A 17,691-nucleotide genomic window follows, 5' to 3' on the forward strand; every position below is an offset into this window, starting at 1 on the left:
ATATATATTAGTGCATATATATTAGGGGTGTGCCAAAATATCGATATTGCGATATTTAGTCCTGCGATTGATTCTCGATGAGTTCTCACCAAGTATCGATATTGTATTTTCATTCGAAGAGGCTGTAGCGCTGAGCGTCTCAGTCGCGCGGCGGAACCATTGCGCAGATGGGCGCGCTGCATCTGACTTTTAATAGCGATGCACGCGCTCGTTCGGGAGAAGCTCCGGTGAGACACAGGCTCTGTAGCGCGTGTGTGAAGCATGTCTACCTGTCAGCATTTATCATTCATCTGTAGGAGATCCATAGACTGTATACAAAATAACTGGACGAAGCAAGCCCCCCTACTTCCGTGTTCCATATAGGAAGTACCACTGGGTTGCAAAAAGGCCAAAGTCCCATTGACTTACATTGAGAAACAGACAGTTATTTCTCAGTCATTTTATATGTCAGAATAATCATTCTTCCTCTGCTGCTTTCTGATTAACTTCTTTTTTCTAATCCTAATTTTTTTTCAAAGATTTTTTTCCATTATCACAAGTTATTAGAGTTATAAATTGACCAATCAGATGGCTCAATAAGCGTTTGTGGGTCTGACGTCGACCGTCTGGGGGGTTTGATTGACAGATGACGGGTAGCCAATGGGAGCAGACTTCATCAATGGCTCCGTGAAGACCTTTTAACACCTACTTTACAATTCAACAATGTACCTACCAGTCATTGTTCTACTGTTGTTTTCCTCAATGGAATGTACCGATGCAGCAGTTTGAAACAAGAACAGGCATTTTTAGATGAGGATTTACTCTGTAGAAATAGATTTCACTCTGAGGTTATGTGCTTTGGACTTTTTTTCTTTGTTTAACGTTCGTTTTTCTTTATTTTACTGTTTTAAATGTAGCTTATGAAATCTAAGTTGCATATATTCGCATAAAATCACCAACCAAAGATTTATTTTCGCCGAACTTTTTCAGCTTAAGCCTGAATTAGACGCAGCCGTCTGAGGAGCGCCAGAGAAACATTAAAGGACCGGGACGTGTTTTCAAACAGAAAAAAGATCCAGCTGTTCACTTGTTAGGATGGTTATTTATTTTAAATACAGCTGAAAGCACTTCTCACATGCATCTGATCAGACTAACGTGGCCGCTTGTAAAGAGACGAGCTGCGGCGCGCGCGAGGGGGACACACGCCGGTCTGCAGAAGCGTAACCCAAATGCTCCTTTGATCTCGACAAAAAGGAATAAATGTAAGTAAATCCAAAAGGACCGCTGACAGAATCAAATGTTGGAATGGTTCTCCCTCAAAGGCTTCAGCAATGACTTGTACAATCAGCCCAGTCTCAGTAAAATGCGTACATATTCCACGATTTGGGAAATACCGTGTATAATATACTCCAAAACCAGTTTTTGCGTGCATATAATACGCGCGGTCCTAAACGTGTTAAAATGTGTTTTCCACGATTGACACGTCCCCTGGTGGAGGCGTGAGCATCACAGACAGCCTCGCAAACGAACAAATTGCTTTTCTAACCCTAACCATAACCGTAATCCTAACCTTAACCGGGAATGACGTCATTAAGAAAAGAGCCGGAGGATTTCTGACCACGTGATCAAAACGAAACCTAAAAAGCCATTCTCCTGAGCCGCCGTTATTGAATGTGTTTACATCTGCGGTCTCGTGGTCGAGGCGTGGAAAGAGGCAGACGGTTGCAACAAACTCACTCCTGATTGGCGACAGTACTTCCTGTAGATTCGATGACTCAGCTATGACTCAGACCAATCGCTGAAGATTGTTTGCAAATGGCGGGATCCATTTCAGGAATTGACGGTGAAAGCTGCGGCCTACTTTTGCGAGGAGAGGAAGTAATGCATTTCCAATGGGGGACCTCATTGCTCGATCTGTCCATTGTTTTTACAGTCTATGAGGAGATCCAGCCGGTAAGAAGGGACTTTGTCTGAGCGCTAGAATGTCAGCGATCCTTTACTTCCTGTTTGCTGTGGGAACTGGGCGCGCGCTTCGCAGTTGTTTGTGTGTACTTCGTGTACCGTCGGAATTTTGCAATGTTTAACCTGCTGGTGTACGGTGTAACTTTGGTAAATTTATAATGTGACTTTTTCAAACAATGTAATTACTTGTTGCTAATGTTAATTTAAAGTAATTCTTAATTAAATAAAACAGGATTTGATGTATGAACTTAAATTTAAATGTAATTAAAATAAAGTACAAGAATTCACTGTAAAATTAGGGAGTTTTCTAATTAATTGAAGAGCTTAAAATTATATTTATTTCCATGTTATGTGTGTTTTAAGGTTTTTACCTATTGACTGCTGACTGACTAAAATAGAAAAATGACAAAGATTGGAAAAATAATCTCAAGTGACAGTCTGAGTAAATCAGCCTTCAATTTTGGATGCTCAGCCCTTTTCTAGTGAGAGAAAAGTGAACGAAAAATTAGGTCAGTTTTGAGAGAAGCTGTAAAACATTATATTGATCATCCTTTGGTGTGACGTTCTTTTGGAGGTAGATAGCTGTCGCCACTTGAATTATTTAACTTTTGTTCTGTTGTTTACAACAATTCTCCACTAACTAGTGGCACTGCTGATCATGTTTACTATTGTTAACATTGAATCTGATAGATAATTCAAATTCAATTGTTGTCAATGCTCGTCAAAGACATAGTATTACTGATTTCAACAATGTTGCACAAAAGTGTCTATAATTTGTTGCACAAAACAAGAAAAGTTGTTTATTATGATTGTGTTAGTTATTAGAGAGAATTTTTACCAATTATCGCAGTATTGTGATATTATCGATATCGTGAGCCATGTATCGCGAGGTACCCAGTGATTCCCAGCCCTAATATATATATGTGCTAAAATAATCTCCATACCTAAATATAAACAAATACTACCAAACCAAGATTAACAATAAAAATCTATAAATTTTAAAATAAAATAAAACCATAAACCATTCAGATAAACCAATAGACAGTTCAATGGTTTTATTGCTTTTTTATTATGCATTTTATGTAGGGATTTATAAAAAAGCATGAGATCGCTTTCTCTTTCAGAAAACAACATTTATAAGTACACATTTTACCTAAAAAATAACACATTTTCCCCCCCTCAAAAGAACCAAATTGTAAAACAAACATAGTCAAGGAAATTTTTTTTGAAGTTGAAGTCTAACCATGAATTCTGTGATCTTTAGATAAACTTTGAAGAGAATTTCAAAACCACCAACAATCGGAAGTATGAAAGGATGATAAACCAGATGGAATTTTTGTGTTTGAGAACATTTTTTATTGACTGTGATTTCATTGTGGTGTTCATGACCTTCTTCCCGCCCTCCTCTATAGGTTTAACTCTGTCGTTTGTTTGTTATTCCAGATCAAATCTTTTGTTATTTGATTCGTCTTCTTCCTGTTTTTTGTGGGAAATAGCTACTGCGTATGAAGGGAAAATTCATCTTTTTCATGAAGAAGTGGATTGAATCAATTTTGAAATAAGGCTGTTACATAACAAAATGTGGAAGAAGTGAGTCGCTGTGAATGCTTTCCGGATGCTCAGTATTTTGGTCAACATTAGCCTGTGTGATGTCTCTGGGAGCTACTTTCAGCTTCCATTCTTTGACAAACTCCTCACACTGAAGGGCTTTCTACACCGGTGTTGTGCCGAGGTACGTTCCCCTTGACAGAGTTTGTTTCCTCGATTTCTGGCATCGTTGATTTGATTTTTTAGGAGATCAGTGACTGTAAAGTAGTGGTTGGTGAGAGTGTTTCCAGACTGCACAGGATGGTGGTGTGTAGGATGAATCTTTAAAAAAATTAGGATTAGAAAAAAGAAGTTAAGGAGAAAGCAGCAGAGGAAGTACGACGGAGTATTAGGGCCACCAAAAAAAAAAAAAGTAATATTACTACTTTTTTTCTCGTAAATTTACGACTTTTAATCTCGTAAATATACGAGAAAAAAGTCGTAACTGCTACATTACGAGAATAAAGTCGTATATTTATGACTTTAAAAGTCATAGGCTTATATTTGCGACTCTTAATCTCGTAAATTTACGAGAAAAAAAACTCGTAAATTTACGAGACCTTCCGCTCTCCTTAGTTTGTTTACATTAAAAGTGGGGTCATCCTGACCCCCCAAGACAGTGCGCTGAACTTTTTTTATCTTTGATTTTTGAGTTTCACTAATGTCCATGACAGACATAAAATCCTGTCCACCTTTGTCATGGAAGAAATCACACATCAATATGTGGTTGGAGTCAACTGGACCCCAAAGAGAGCGGAAGGGTTAATCACAAGTAGTAAATTTACGAGAAAAAAACTCGTAAATTTACGAGAAAAGAAGTCGTACTATTACTCGTAAATCTACGAGATTTAAAGTCGTAAATAATGAGAAACAAACCCAAATGAGTGTTTATCAGAGCTGACGTGGAGTATCTTGTTAAGATTTATTTCCAGATAGGTGTTAAAAACAAAGAAATTCTGAACCTTATGGTGATTCAAAACCAAATTATTTCCTGGTTCGGTGTCGGTAGTGTGGAATTTCATATGTAAATAAAGAGCTCAGAATAATGCATGTTTATCAGGTCCGTCACTTTATTTTGCCTTTCCCTTCCCAGAAGCCTTTTCGTCACCTTACGTATCTTGACAACCAAAGGAGAATGTAAACAGAGCTCTGGACCTCCCCATCTCCAAATGAAACATCCCATCTCAACACAAAACTGAGAAATGACAGTTGTCTGTTACATTAGCACAAGAACATTGAAAATTCAGAAAACTAGTCCTCTTCAGACGGAAGCATCACAGAGTTGGAGGAGATCTGGTCTGTCGCGGACGACGAAATGACTGGAAGTGAACAGCTGCGCGGATATCGACGGCTTCATCAACGTAATCTGCAGAAATCCTGCAAGCCACCATGAACGAATAAAATATTAATAAACTGTAAATCAAATAAAGAAACTTCCAAACACTTGTAATATTTTAAACTTTCAGTTTACCTGATGAAATCCAAGACGTTTTTCACATTTTGGTCGGCCTGCTTCAGCGCACGGCATAAATTCGCTGGACTGTAGGCTCCCCTCGACTTTAATATATTTACGAGAAAAAAACTCGTAAATTTACGAGATTAAAAGTCGTAAATCTACGAGATTAAAAGTCGTAGTATTAGTTTTTTTTTTTTTTTGGTGGCCCTAATACTTCGTCGTAGAGGAAGAATGATTATTCTGAGATATAAAATGACTGAGAAATAACTGTTTCTCAATGTAAGTCAATGGGACTTTGGCCTTTTTGCAACCCAGTGGTACTTCCTATATGAAACACTGAAGGAGGGGGGCTTGTTCAGTCCAGTTTTTTCTTATACGGTTTATGGTGGAAATAACTTTGTAAGTCACTGTGTGAAGACAAACCAATATAGACATTTGCTGTCAGTTTACAGTGGTTCTGATAAAGTTATTGATCCTGTAAGTCTAAATCTGAACATCTTGTTAGCTTGACTGACTGATGTTTGTTAACCTAATGGTGCACTCACAGCAGATGAGGCAGGTACGGCAGGAGCGTTAAGTTTCAATGTTAAGTTAATGAAAGGACTTGATCTGACGCGGCATGATTTGGACATCGGGCAAGGCGAGGTTGATGTGGCGCGTCAACCAATCAGGGACTCAGCTTTTGGCACGTGACATTTTCAGTGATTAGATCAAAGGGTAGAAAAATAGATTCAATATGGCAGCTCGATGGAACGATTTCCGTCATGATATTCCATCCATTTACACCCTGGACAGTGCGCCAGCCTCTTACAGAGCCGCTAGAGCCATCACTCCCGCGAGTCTACCTAGCAGTCCTGTAGACAATGTATCAAGCGCTGCCACTAGGGCTGCAACGGGTATCCGGGTGCTCGAGTACTCGCTCTTTGCTCCTGAGAATTTGAGTACGAATATTTGTGACGTCCAAGATCATTTATTCGCGATGTTTATAAATATAGCGTAGTAGAGTGTTATCAAAATATTATCTGGGGATAATATATTTTTGCTCTGAAATACAAATTAATATAGGGTTTTAGGTTAACAAACTAAAACAAAGCCGAAATAGTAGCGGTACTGCCACCGGAAGTAAACACATCTTCATGACGGTGAAACGGTTTTTAAAGTAAAACTAAACATTTTAGTTTTCTCAATAAACACATGAGGTCTCACACAGGAGAGAAGCCCTGTTCTAGACTAAAAAATTTTAATTAAGAATAAAGTCAAAATTTAGGACTTACAAAACAATGGAAAACCAAAAGCAATGGCATTTTCAGGAGAAGACGATAAGAGAAGAGAAGACATAGGAAAATTGTAAAATTATAAAAAGCTATTTTTGTAAAAAAATAAAAAAAAAAAGCTGGAATTTTACAGGACACGGGGGCGCAGTGGTTAGCGCTCTTGCCTCACAGCAAGATGGCCCCGGTTCGAATCCTGGCTGGGACCTTTCTGTGTGGAGTTTGCATGTTCTCCCCGTGCATGCGTGGGTTTTCACCGGGGACTCCGGCTTCCTCCCACTGTCCAAAAACATGCTTCATAGGTTCATTGGTGACTCTTAATTGACCCTAGTTGTGAATGTGAGAGTGAATGGGTGTGTGATTGTGGCCCTGCGACGGACTGGTGACCTGTCCAGGGTGTACCCCGCCTTCGTCCATCAGTAGCTGGGTTAGGCTACACTTTTTTGTGTATTTAGAGTCCAGGACTTATGAAAAAAGGGGATTTGGATTTTTCTTTTGGTCCTTGAAATACACAAAAACCTCTAAAGTATAAAAGGTCTCCTTTTTGTCTTTCTGTCCCTGCAGTCCTCCACCAGCATTATGTGAGTAAAGAGGACAATCTTTACAACCAGCCAAGAAAATTAAGAGTGGAGGAATCATATTCTCCACAAATTAAAGAGGAGCAGATGGAACTAGAACTTCTGCAGATTAAAGAAGAAAAACGGGAAGAACCACAATCTCTACAGACAAAAGAGGAGCAAGAAAAGTTCTGCATCCGTCAGGATAAAGAGCAGCTTGATCTGAAGCAGGAGACTGAAACCCTGATGGAGATTCCTTCTTACGAGGAAAATGAGAACAATGACATTGATCCCAAATAATCAGCAGAGCTTTAGTGTAACTGATAGTCGGAAAGAAGAAGGAAACCAACATGAAGACTCAACATTAACTACACATAAAGAGACAGAGCCACAGAACAGAGATCAGAGTAAGAAAAGAGACGGAAGTCATGTCCAAAGTGTGGCCAGCTCTCACATGTCAGAAAGTCAGTGTGACTCTGATGTTAGAAAAACATCCAAGAAGGAAACTTCAGTAGCGAAGCGCAAAAAATCTCCAAAAGAAAAGATACTTTCCTCTGTAAAGTCTGGTGAAAGCTCAAGATTTGTCAAGAATCTCTTCTTCTTCACAAAAAATGAGTCTGATGACAGACTTTATGTTTGTACAGAAAGTAGTAAAAGTGTTTACTTGTCTAAGTTAAAAAATCCAACGAGGACTCACACAGAAAAGAAGCGTTTTTCCTGTAAAGAATGTGAGAAAAGTTTTTGTCATGTATCTGATCTTAAAAGACACACAAGAGCTCATACAGGAGAGAAGCCTTTTACTTGTAAAGAATGTGACAAAAGTTTTAATCGAACATATTCTCTCAAAACACACATGAGAACTCATACAGGAGAGAAGCCCTTTCATTGCAAAGAGTGTGATAAAAGTTTTAGTCATATGTGTTCTCTCCAAGCACACATGAGAACTCATACAGGTGAAAAGCCTTTTTTGTGTAAAGAATGTGGTAGAAGTTTTAGACTAACGGGTTCTCTCAAAGCACACATGAGAACTCATACAGGTGAAAAGCCTTTTTTGTGTATAGAATGTGGTAGAAGTTTTAGACTAATGTCTACTCTAAACAAACACATGAGAACTCATACAGGTGAAAAGCCTTTTTTGTGTAAAGAATGTGGTAGAAGTTTTAGACAAATGGTTACTCTTAAAATACACATGAGAACTCATACAGTTAGAGAAGTATTGAAAAAACATTAAGAATTAAGTTTAAAAAAGTGAATAATATATATTAATAACTCCACACTAATCTGCGAAATAACTCTAACTCTACACTTGTTGTACTGAGGGGCCCTCCCGAGTCTTTAAATGGTCTCTCAGACTCAGTAGAATAAAATAGATCCAAATCACTTTTACACAACTGTCTATACACAACTTGTATGGAAATACTGCTTTTAATTTCCAGTAATACTTGGACCATTCTCGCTCTACTAAAGGAATCTAAAGCTGTTTATCTCTAAACATCAGTTACTGTGTTTGATCAACTATCAAATTCCTCTGACCTGAACCCAATAAAAATATCTATGAACTGTGAGGAGGAAGAGGAGACAGCAGACACAACAATGAAGATGACCTGAAGTCAGCTATCAAATCAACCTGAGCTTTCATGACATGTACACAGAGCCACAGGCTGATGGCCTCCATACCACATTGATGCAGTCATTCAATGAAAAGGAGGAACAAGTGGTTATTGAATCCAGAGAAAAGAACAGTTTTATAAAACCTGACGTGTGCTGAAAACATTATTTTGATATGATATTCTCATTTTTAAGACAATATTTTTTTAGGTAATTATCATCTATAAGCCAGTATGATCACATTGCTCAAAAAAAGGATTGATACATTTCATTTTGTAATGATTCTATAAACATGAGTTTCACTTGTTGAATTATTTGAAAAAGGGAATTAAACTTTTTAAAGAAATTAATATGTTTATATATATCTATAAATAAAATGTGTTCTTTTGAATTGAGGAAATTGATGATGTTAACTTTTTGTTGGTTGATTTTTATTTGTAGATTTTTTTTACCATTATGATATTAACCGTTCTGCTCTCTTTGGGATCCAGATGACTCCAACCACATATTACGTGATTCCTTCCATGACAAAGGTGGACAGGATTTTATGTCTGCCATGGACATTAGTGAAACTCAAAGATCAGTGAAAAAAAAAGTTCAGCGCACTGTCTTGTGGGGTCCAGATGACCCCACTTTAAATGTAAACAAACCAAGGAGAGCAGAAGGGTTAAGTTAACCATTGTGGTTGTAGTTTATCGTAAGACAATGCTGTGTAAGTCTGTCTGTTACCATGACAACACTATTTTTTTACTTGTCTCCAATTCTAACACTTTTTATATGATTTGTGAACATTTCCATATTGTTTTCTGTATAAATAATTTCAGTTTATGTTTTGTTGAGTCATGTTAACAAATAACAGTTTTGTGAAGGAAAGGTTTGGTAAAATGTATTAAAGAAGAGGTGGCTAAAGAAACAGTCTGGTGTTTGTGTTGTTGTGATTCCTGTTTCTAGTAGAGATTAGAAGTGTTTCTCTGTTCTTTTAGTTCTCAGTGTTCTGTCTCAATCTTTCCTGTGAAGAATAAAGTGGACGTGAACATCAGTCAGAAGTGTGGAGTCTTTCCCACAGTGTGGCTTTCTGCTGTTTGTTGATTCTCTGCAGGTTCCAAAGCTGGACTTCTCAAGTCCAGTTCTGACTGCTGAACTAAAGACTGGGGTCGGTCTCCTGTGAGTGCAGAACGCTACACCACGTTTATTTTTTTCTACACTGCTCACAAAAATTAAAGGAACAGTTTTTTTATTGGACCTGGCATGAATCGAATTAAACCTCTGATAATTTTCTTGTTGGTTAAGCAGCTGAGGGCCTCGTTAATCAATTTCAGCTGTATTGGTGTTCATGGAATTAACAACAGTTGCACTTCAGTGCCAACAATTAGAAAACCCTCAAAACAGGACTGGTGTTACATGTGGAGGTCATTTCAAGTTTCTCCCTCTTGATCTTTTATGGCTGGTTTTCCACTCGTGCTGATGCATAATTATCTCTACTGGCAGTATGAGACGATTCCTTAACCCTACAGAAGTTGCACAGGTTGTCCAACTTTTCCAGGATGGCACATCCACACGTGCTGCAGCAAGAAGGTTTAATGTGTCTCCCAGCACAATCTCCAGAACATGGAGGAGATTTCAGGAGACTGGTGGTTATTCTGGGAGAGCTGGACAGGGCCGTAGGAGGTCCTCAACCACTCAGAAGGACCAATACCTGCTCCTTTGTGCAAGGCGTAACAGGCTGAGCACTGCTCGTGCCCTACAGAATGACCTCCAGAGGGCCACTGGTGTGAATGTCGTTACCGAAACAATCAGGAACAGACTTCATGAAGGTGGCCTGAGGGCTCCACATCCTGTAGTGGGCCCTGTGCTCACTGCCCAGCACCGTGGAGCTCGACTGGCATTTGCTCAAGAACACCAGAATTGGCAAGTCCGCCACTGGCGCCCTGTACTTTTCACAGATGAGAGCTGTCAGAGCGGCACATTTTCAAGTTTGCTGGAGGAAAAGTGACTCATCAAATCTGGTGGAAGTTCCGAGGGTGACGCGCTCTGCTGCTGAGTCATCACCGGAGACCGCGGACCCGCCGTCGACACCAAGGAGGTTTGGATTAATCAATGCTCGGTTATGAGCAAAACTTTAATCTTGAAAGACTTTTTTGATGCACAGAAGCTGGATTTTCTGGGCATTGTATCCCTTCTGCTCAGACAGGTGTTCTGCTGGAACTTTTACCAGAAAACTGTGTTTTAATGTGCCGCGATCTGTGGGCAGAGGAGGAGGTCTGGTGTGTGTTTTTAAGTCATATTTTCATTTTAGACACCTTACACCACCTTTACTTTTTTAACTCTTTGAGTTTTGTCCTTTTGATTCAGGCTCTTTCTTAGGAATTTTATTATACCGTCCTCCTAAGTTTAATGCAACATTTTTAACAGATTTTTCTGAACTGCTGTACACTTTTATGCCTAAACATGAGCACGTGTTCATTCTGGGTGATTTTAATATTCATGTGTGCTGTCCTGACAAACCACTTGTCAAGGACTTTTTAATGTTTTGGATTCTTTTAATCTTGTGCAGTGGGTTTCTGATCCAACACACGCTCATGGACATACGCTGGACTTAACTCTCTCTTTTGGGTTTCCTCTCACCTCTGTTGAGACTGTGGAGACTGCGTTCTCTAATCATTCAGCAGTGCTAATTAACTTTGTTCTGCCATCCATCTGCCTGCTCATCCATCTGCACCTATTTGCCTGCTCCTGTCAGATGGGTGCGGGGCTTGGACAAAGGAAAAGCTGCTGAATTATCTGCTTTATTTTCGCTGGAGTGGCTGACTTTATACTCATCCCCGATCACCACAGAGTCTTTCCTCTCTGTTTGATCTGCTGTTCTCTAAAATTTTGGATGAGATTGCCCCCCTCACCATCAGAAAACCAAGGCACACATCTGAGCGCTGGATCTCAGAGGAAAGAGGTTTGCGACGGGACTGCAGAAAAGCTGAGAGAAAATTTAAGAAGGACAGACTCCAAATTTCCCAGGATGTTCTGAGGGATAAACTGTACATGTACAATGAAGCTGTCATAAAAGCTAGGAGACAATTCTACTCCAATATTATCTCCTCTGCCTCGGGTGATCAACGATCCTTTTTAACACTTTGGGTTCTTTATTGGAATCAGGTGGGAGTGGAAACTCTATGGACAGCTCTGGAAAATTATGAAAAGTTTTGTGTATTTTTTATGGACAAGGTTGCTGGCATCAGGTCCTCTCTTACGCAATGCTCCACTTACTCTCCACCAACTCCATCGACACCAGTAGCTAAGCTGGAATCATTCTCACTGGTGTCCCTGATTGAATTAGAAAGAGTGGTATCAAGACTTAAACCAGCTGGGTCCTCTCATGACGTTGTGCCAGCTTGGTTTAAAAAAAAAAATCTTTTCAGTGTTGGGACCAGCAGTTTTAACTATTTTAAACACTAGCCTTGAGTCCACTCAATACGTTCTAAAAATCAAGGGCTCGACACTGCATTGTTTTCCAACTACAGGCCGATTTCCCACCTACCTTTTTGCGCTAAAGTCCTGAGGAACATTGTATATGAACAGTTGATCATTTTTTAAAATGCACATGAGGTCCCGGAACCTTTACAGTCGGGGTTTAGGTCCGGGCATAGCACAGAAACTGCACTTTTAAACATTTTTAATTATGTTTTAATAGCAACAGATGCAGGTAATCTGGTTGTTCTTTTTTTGTTAGATCTTTCTGCAGCCTTCGACACAGTTGATCATGAGATCCTGATTGGTCGACTGGAGCAATGGGCTGGGCTTTTGGGGGAAGTTCTACAGTGGATGCGGTCTTATGTTACAGACCGGTCCTTCTGTGTTAAAATGGGCTCTCACTCATCCAAGTGTTACCCCCTGAAGTGGGGGGGTCCATGCTACAGTACAGACCATTCATGATGCAAAACAGAGCTGTGAGCAAACTTAAGACATAGTTGCATTGAATGTGAACAATGGTTGCATTTACTGATGCATCTGCTGCAAACCTCTCAGATGAGGGTACACAGGGTGGACACTTTATTGTCTTAATAGTTGAAAATGGACAGTTTTCTCCACCTTGATGACAGTCAAAAGGATTCAAAGAGTTGTCAGAAACACACCTGCAGGGGAAGCATTCGCTATGTCTGAAGGGATTGACAATGACATTATTCTTTCATTATTCTTGCTGAAGTCTCTTCATGATGGTCACTGGACAGTTCATTGAACTGGAAGAAAGTTCACAATCAGCTCTGATGGTTCTTTGTTCTTCTGAAAATGGTTCTTGATTTGGTTTTAATGAAGGTTAAAGAACATGTACATTAATTTATTTATTGTCTCCAAATGTGTCATGTTCATTCAATATGCCATGCAGCTAGGGGGCGCACTACTCCATTGTTGATGTTATGGAGGAGAATACGTTACAGGGCTGTGCTTTTCTGAGTGTTTGTCTGAAATGACAGTGGCTAAATTAAGTTTTTCAGAGGATTCTTTTTCACCAACAGAGCTGTTCTGAACCTCACTGCTGCACTCAGACTGATGAGAAAAGCACAGAGAAGCAGTTTGTTGACTTCAGTCTTCTTCACACCTCCTGATGGAGCTCTATGATCTGAGCTCAGTCCTAAGCTCAGCAGTCAGAACTGGACTTGAGGAGTTCAGCTTTGGAACCTGCAGAGAACCATCAAACAGCAGAAAGTCACACTGTGGGAAAGACTCCACACTTCTGACTGATGTTCACGTCCACTTTATTCTTCAAAGACTGTGACAGAACACTGAGAACTAAAAAGAACAGAGAAACACTTCTAATCTATACTAGAAAACAGGGATCACAAGAACACAAGATAGAAATGACAGTCATTTATTACACATCTCTTCCTTACAACAATGTGTTCACATGACTCAACCATATACTTTATATAACATGTAGTCAGTTTTGTTTAAAATAATAATGAAAGGTTCAAAGGTCATGTAATACTTGTCAGAAATAAACATGCATTTACAGTGTTTCTAGTGTTATCACAATAACACACATATTTAGACAACATACACAATGTCTCAGTATCACCTACAACCACAAAGGTCAACACAGCAACTTTAAAACAAAAAATGGTGTTAAAAATGTTAATGTAATCTAATAAAACAAACAAAACTGAGCAATGCTTTTAAAGCTTTTAAATTTCTTAAAAATCAAATTTATAAACAATGTTATTAGAAAAAGTGATGGTACCTTTAAAACTGGTAAAAGTCATTCAAGAGCTGAAGATTTAAATGTTATGATTTACCTAAAAGTTTAATGAGTTTAATGGGAAAATTCAATATTTACTAACAATCAATAAAAAGAAAAACTCATATAGTAAAGATTCATGCAGATATACATGTATCAATAGTAAATATAATTCATTTTGAGAATTGTAGCTTATGGACAATGAAACTCTAAAGATTTGTATAAGAAAATGTAATTATTATTTCACAAAAATAATTTGAAAAAAGATCCTCTCACTACAAATGTCAGATTTCAGAAAACTGTTACATATTATGCATTAAATACTCACTTCTGCCTCCTTTAAACTCAATTGCCTCATCATTCATTCCAGCATTGGTTCTTGCCGAGGACAGATGCACTTTTTCTCTCTCCTCCCCTCCTGTGTTGCCCCCAAGGCTTCTGTTTGTCTTCCGTGAGATGCTGGTTTTTGCTCTCGACTACTCTTTAGCTTTTTGAACTCTGAAAATGAATCTGATCCGTTGGTCTTTTATTTTGATCAGCATTTTTTCCATGCAAAGGAATGAGAAAACGGACCCCTTCTTCCCAGACGGAACCCATGCAGATGGATACACCAACGATCCATGGGGCAAGTGGAGGCTGATGTGTCTGGCCCAGCTGTCTGTGGGAGATGTTAAAGATGTGTATCTACTGGTGTTCCTGGTCGTTGGATTCCTCGTGATTGGAGGATTTCTGATCTATCAGCCGGTCTCTGAGGTGAAACTCGAGAGAAGCGAGCTGAGGAGACGAAAACTGCTGCTCATCCCTCCTTGACCTCGGCGTTCCTGCAATCTCCCTCTCCTCCCAAGCATAGTCTGGATGCGTGCTTTTAGAAGCAGCTAATGGACTGATTCAAAGGTGCCCCCCCCCCCGCACATCCAGCCCATCAAACCTCATGCATTGCGTCTTTGATTGTGTTGTGCTTCTGTGTTATGGTGTATTTTTTTGCTTGTATCTAAACATTGTACGCAATGTTGAGTTGTGTACTTTTTGACACCCCCCCCCTTGTGGCCTTTGATTCCCATGCTAATAAGGGGCGCTCTTCAGTTTGCTGCGTTCACAGTGAACCCCAAATTGTCTGTGTACCTCTCTGTTTGACTTGTTCTGGATTGTACTGAAAAACAAATAATTTACCCTAATTAAGGTAGAGCTAATAAAGTTATCTTGAATCTTGAATCAAATTTTAAATGAGCTTAGTCATTTCCTATCCTTTTGTGGTAATTGTCGTGTGCCATGGGGAGGCCAAAAGCATGACAAAAACTTTGATCACATTCTTTACAACAAAACGTCTCCTGTGTGAGTCCTCATGTGTGTATTAGACGTTTGATGGAAACTTGTAACTAAAAGGCTTCTCTCCGGTATGAATTCTTGTGTGTTTTTTAAGATCAGATATTTGTATAAAACTTTTATCACATTCTTGGCAACAAAAAGGCTTCTCTCTGGTATGAATTCTCACGTGTCTACTGAAAACAGATCGGTCACTAAAACTTTTATTACAGACTTGACAGCAAAAAGGCTTTTCTCCTGTATGAGTTCTCATATGAGTCTTGAGATTAGATACATGACTAAAACTTTTATCACATTCTTCACAACAAAAAGGCTTCTCTCTGGTATGAATTCTCACGTGTCTACTGAAACCAGATCGGTCACTAAAACTTTTATCACAGTCTTGACAGCGATAAGGCTTGTGCCCTGTATGAGTTCTCATATGAGTCTTGAGATTAGATATATGACTAAAACTTTTATCACATTCTTTACAACAAAAAGGCTTCTCTCCTGTGTGAGTTCTCATGTGTATATTGAGATGAGACCGCTGACTAAAATGTTTATCACATTCTTGACAACAAAAAGGCTTCTCTCCTGTATGAGTTCTTATGTGTAATTTGAGACTAGTTATTCGACTGAAACCTTTATTACATTCTTGACAACAAAAAGGCTTCTCTCCTGTATGAGTTTTTATGTGTCTTTTGAGATAAGGCATCAGACTAAAACTTTTATCACATTCTTGACAACTAAAAGGCTTCTCTCCTGTGTGAGTTCTTATGTGTCTTCTAAGATCACCTTTATGAATAAAACTTTTATCACATTCTTGACAACTAAAAGGCTTCTTTCTTGTGTGACTTATCATGTGAGATTTTAACTGGGACAAGTAACCAAAACTTTTACCACATTCTTCACAGACATGAGGTCTTCTATCAGATTCAGCTTTCATGTGGGCAGACACATTGTGTGAAATTATTAATCCTTTACCAGACTTAACAGAGGAACAGATCTTTTCTTTAGGAGATTGTTTGTGTTCCTCTACTGAAGTTTCCTTCTTGGATTTTCTTCCAACATCAGAGTCACTCTGACTTTCTGACATGTGAGAGCTGGCCACACTTTGGACATGACTTCTGTCTCTTTTCTTCCTCTGATTTCTGTTCTGTGGGTCTCTCTCTCTTTCTGTAGTTGATGTTGATTCTTCATGTTGGTTTCCTTCTTCTTCCTGACTCTCCGTTACACTGTAGCTCTTCTGTTTGTTTAGATCTGCTTCATTGTGAATCTCCCTCAATGTATCAATCTCCTGCTTTAGATTAAGCTGCTCTTCATCCTGACTGATGCAGATGTGTTCGTGCTCCTCTTTAACCCATGGAGGTTCTGGTTTCTCCTGTTTCATTTCAATCTGTGGAGTTTCTCGTTCTTCCTGTTCCTCTTTGATCTGTGGAGGTTCAGTTTCCTCCTGTTTCATTTCAATCTGCTGAGGTTCTGGTTCCTTCAGTTCCTCTTTAGTCTGTGGAGGTTCTAGATCCTCTTGTTCCTCTCTGAAGTTCCTCTGCTGGTTCCAGAGATCTTCCTCCTCAGTCGCCCAATGCTGGGGGAGGACTGCAGGGACACAAACACAAGAATGATTCATCTTAAAGCAGGGGTCCCCAAACTTGCCATTCACTGTTTTCTTCTCTGAGTGGGTTTGATGATATAAATATTGTGTGTAAAGTACTGATAGAGTTGTACATACATTTCTCTCATATTTGCCTTGTATGATTTTAACCTCTTTTCTCTTTCTGCTCATTTGAGGTCGTGCTCAGCTGGTGTCTGGAAGGTTGCAGTCATCCTAAGCTGAAGGCTGTCTGGAGGCTGACATGTTACAGATACTCAAAGATGCTGACGCAGACCTATTGCATTGAACTAAGACAATAATGATAGTAGAACCAGTTTGAGGCTGTTTTTCCTTCCACACCGTGAGAGCAGCAAATGTAAATAAAATAAGACCGCCCCTGAAAGGTTATAAAAATGGAAAGCCTGGACCAAGATCTTCAGAGCGGGTGGAGACTGGTTTGAACATTCTCTGTCTGTTCTCCTTGTGCAAGTAAAATCTGATTTAAGAACTGACCCCTCTCTTGTCTTCCTTTCAGAGAAATGTTTCAGGTTTTTTAAACCATACAAGTACTTTATATGCTTACTGAATATATAATTTGAATCACTTCCAAAAATATATTTAGCCTTTATCTTGTTGTTTTTTGCCGTTTCACCCCCCCCCCCTTTCTTAAACTTTTCCTGATCCGAAAAATGATCCAAACTGTGACATGATCTGAACCGTGAGTTTTCTGATCCCCTACATCAGTGATCCCCAAACTATTATCTCTGGGTAGTATTCGGCCTGCCTCCTCATTTGGACCAGCCCCAAAAAACTCAGACCCCTGGCCACATGATTGAGACCCTCAACGTGGCTTTTTATTCCACCCTTCTACTGCACCTCTATGTGAACACTCCCAAATATCTGTCAAAGAGAACAAAATACAGTCTTCTACAGCCACATTACAGTTTACCTGCTCTACCTGCAATCATGTAGCTGCTTTTTTTTTTTTTAAGCAACGCATCCTGTTCTGCATCCTGATTGGCTGGAGACTTTGTCACTCTCCTCCATGCTGAGTCTGCTGTGCTGAAACCATAGACTGTATATAAAATAACTGGACGAAGCAAGCCCCCCTACTTCCGTGTTCCATATAGGAAGTACCACTGGGTTGCAAA

General features: G+C 39.4%; 2 protein-coding genes across 2 annotated transcripts in view; one reads left to right on the plus strand and one right to left on the minus strand.

Moving 5' to 3' along the window:
* Nucleotides 1–8,811, plus strand: part of LOC112142186 (gastrula zinc finger protein XlCGF7.1-like) — an 11,043-nt gene extending 2,232 nt beyond the window's left edge. The window contains exon 2 of the mRNA XM_024265432.2: nt 6,820–8,811. Within this exon, the coding sequence (XP_024121200.1) occupies nt 7,084–8,043 (960 nt within the window). The 5' untranslated portion in view covers nt 6,820–7,083 and the 3' untranslated portion in view covers nt 8,044–8,811. The remainder of the gene's footprint in view (nt 1–6,819) is intronic.
* Nucleotides 8,812–14,701: 5,890 nt separating this feature from the next.
* Nucleotides 14,702–17,691, minus strand: part of LOC112142182 (gastrula zinc finger protein XlCGF57.1-like) — a 19,614-nt gene continuing 16,624 nt past the window's right edge. The window contains exon 3 of the mRNA XM_024265429.2: nt 14,702–16,545. Within this exon, the coding sequence (XP_024121197.1) occupies nt 14,999–16,545 (1,547 nt within the window). The 3' untranslated portion in view covers nt 14,702–14,998. The remainder of the gene's footprint in view (nt 16,546–17,691) is intronic.

Source organism: Oryzias melastigma, unplaced genomic scaffold (genome assembly GCF_002922805.2).
Source record: "Oryzias melastigma strain HK-1 unplaced genomic scaffold, ASM292280v2 sc00314, whole genome shotgun sequence".
NCBI classification, from domain to species: Eukaryota; Metazoa; Chordata; class Actinopteri; order Beloniformes; family Adrianichthyidae; genus Oryzias; species Oryzias melastigma.